Raw genomic sequence first — 1580 nt, forward strand, 5'->3', positions numbered from 1 at the left:
AACCCAAAAATTCCCGCTCAATTGAACAACACTATGATATTAATATTTGATGTTAATATCATTAATAATAGTGGTAATATTTACTTGTTTTTACTCATTCATTCCCTCATTTCACTTCCACCTAGTTATCATGATCTAAATAGAACGAAAATTCTCTGGTTTTGGGGACCAGATCTCGCAAATGAGTTTATCATTTTCTGTAAGAGAAGAAAGAGCCCGTAAATCACCGTGGCGAAGACTATTGCCTAAAAATAAGGGTGGGCTTTTTTTTGGCTCGAGATTAAAATAATTTCCTTTCGTGGTGCATCGTCGGTGTGTGTGAATAAATAAATAAGTAAATAAATAAATAACATTGAAACGACACATCAAAATGTCAACAAATCAGCAGAATGATACAGTAAAGCGATCAACCGTTAGTTCAGCTACAGTATTCAGAGAGTTAGAAGCCATTTAGTATTTAGAAAAATGGCAGCACGTGTAATTAATGTATCCTAGGTACATTGGTCAAAAATCTCTTTGACAGTTCAATTTCCTCCATTTTATGACGTTATTCTGCACGATTTCTGATCTATCAACAAAAAAAAATAAGATATTCAATACGAAATTTTCTGTTTTTCGAATTGTATTATTATTATTATTATTATTATTATTATTATTATTATTATTATTATTACTATTATTATTATTATTATTATTATTATTATTATTATTATTATTATTATTATTATTATTATTATTATTATTATTATTATTATTATTATTATTATTATTATTATTATTATTATTATTATTATTATTATTATTATTATTATTATTATTATTATTATTATTATTATTATTATTGTATCATGATGCATCAAAAGCAAATAGAAGGATAATAATAACAGTATTCAACAGTGGTGCACCAAAAGAAAGAAGAAAAAAAGAAAACACGTTTGGTCGAAAAAAAAGAGAAAAATTCGAAAAAAAAGTTACGGTTACCGATTATTGCATGCAAAAATTAACAAAATTCAAAATTCAATTACAATTGCAAAAATTATCAGGATAGATGTGGCTAATGTGAACGTATTAACGTATGAAAAGTGCAAAAATTACCAAGAATTACCAAAAATTAAATTTCGACTGCAAAAATTATCGGTGTAGATGTAGCGATGTGAACGTATCAAGCGCTTTTAACGAAAACATCTTCGAGACGCGTGTAAGCGCACCATTTGTTCAGCTCCATCAAGTTGAGCTGAGCTTGATCAACACCGGCGGCACCGGGAACGATGAAGGGACGGACGATGACCGTGATTGATGGGTGTAAACGCGGGGAACATCAGCGAAAACCTGGGTGAAAACAATCTGATCCAGGAGCGATAATAGAACTATGTACGCTTTGTCTAAAGTGAGTGGAAGAATTATCCGCACGGGGACAATGAGAAGCCTTGAGACGCCCCGAAAAGAGACATCGACAGAGACCCGGGGATACTGTAGCAGTAGGTAATCAACCTCCTCCACCTATATACATATGCTTCTAATGTAAAAAGAGAGGAACGTAAGTAACCGGGTGTGGAACAGCAATTAAGATCCACAGTACA

At 31.6% G+C, this 1580-nt stretch overlaps 1 protein-coding gene across 1 annotated transcript; it reads left to right on the forward strand.

Annotated features, from left to right (window-relative positions):
• Positions 1 to 541: 541 nt before the first annotated feature.
• RB195_017146 (uncharacterized protein) lies at positions 542 to 1048 on the forward strand (the record flags this gene model as incomplete). The annotated part of the gene is made up of 1 exon (XM_064184011.1): positions 542 to 1048. One exon carries the CDS (start codon positions 542 to 544, stop codon positions 1046 to 1048), a length of 507 nt encoding a protein of 168 aa, XP_064039892.1.
• Positions 1049 to 1580: the final 532 nt, after the last annotated feature.

The sequence above is a fragment of the Necator americanus genome, chromosome II, assembly GCF_031761385.1.
Source record: "Necator americanus strain Aroian chromosome II, whole genome shotgun sequence".
NCBI lineage: Eukaryota > Metazoa > Nematoda > Chromadorea > Rhabditida > Ancylostomatidae > Necator > Necator americanus.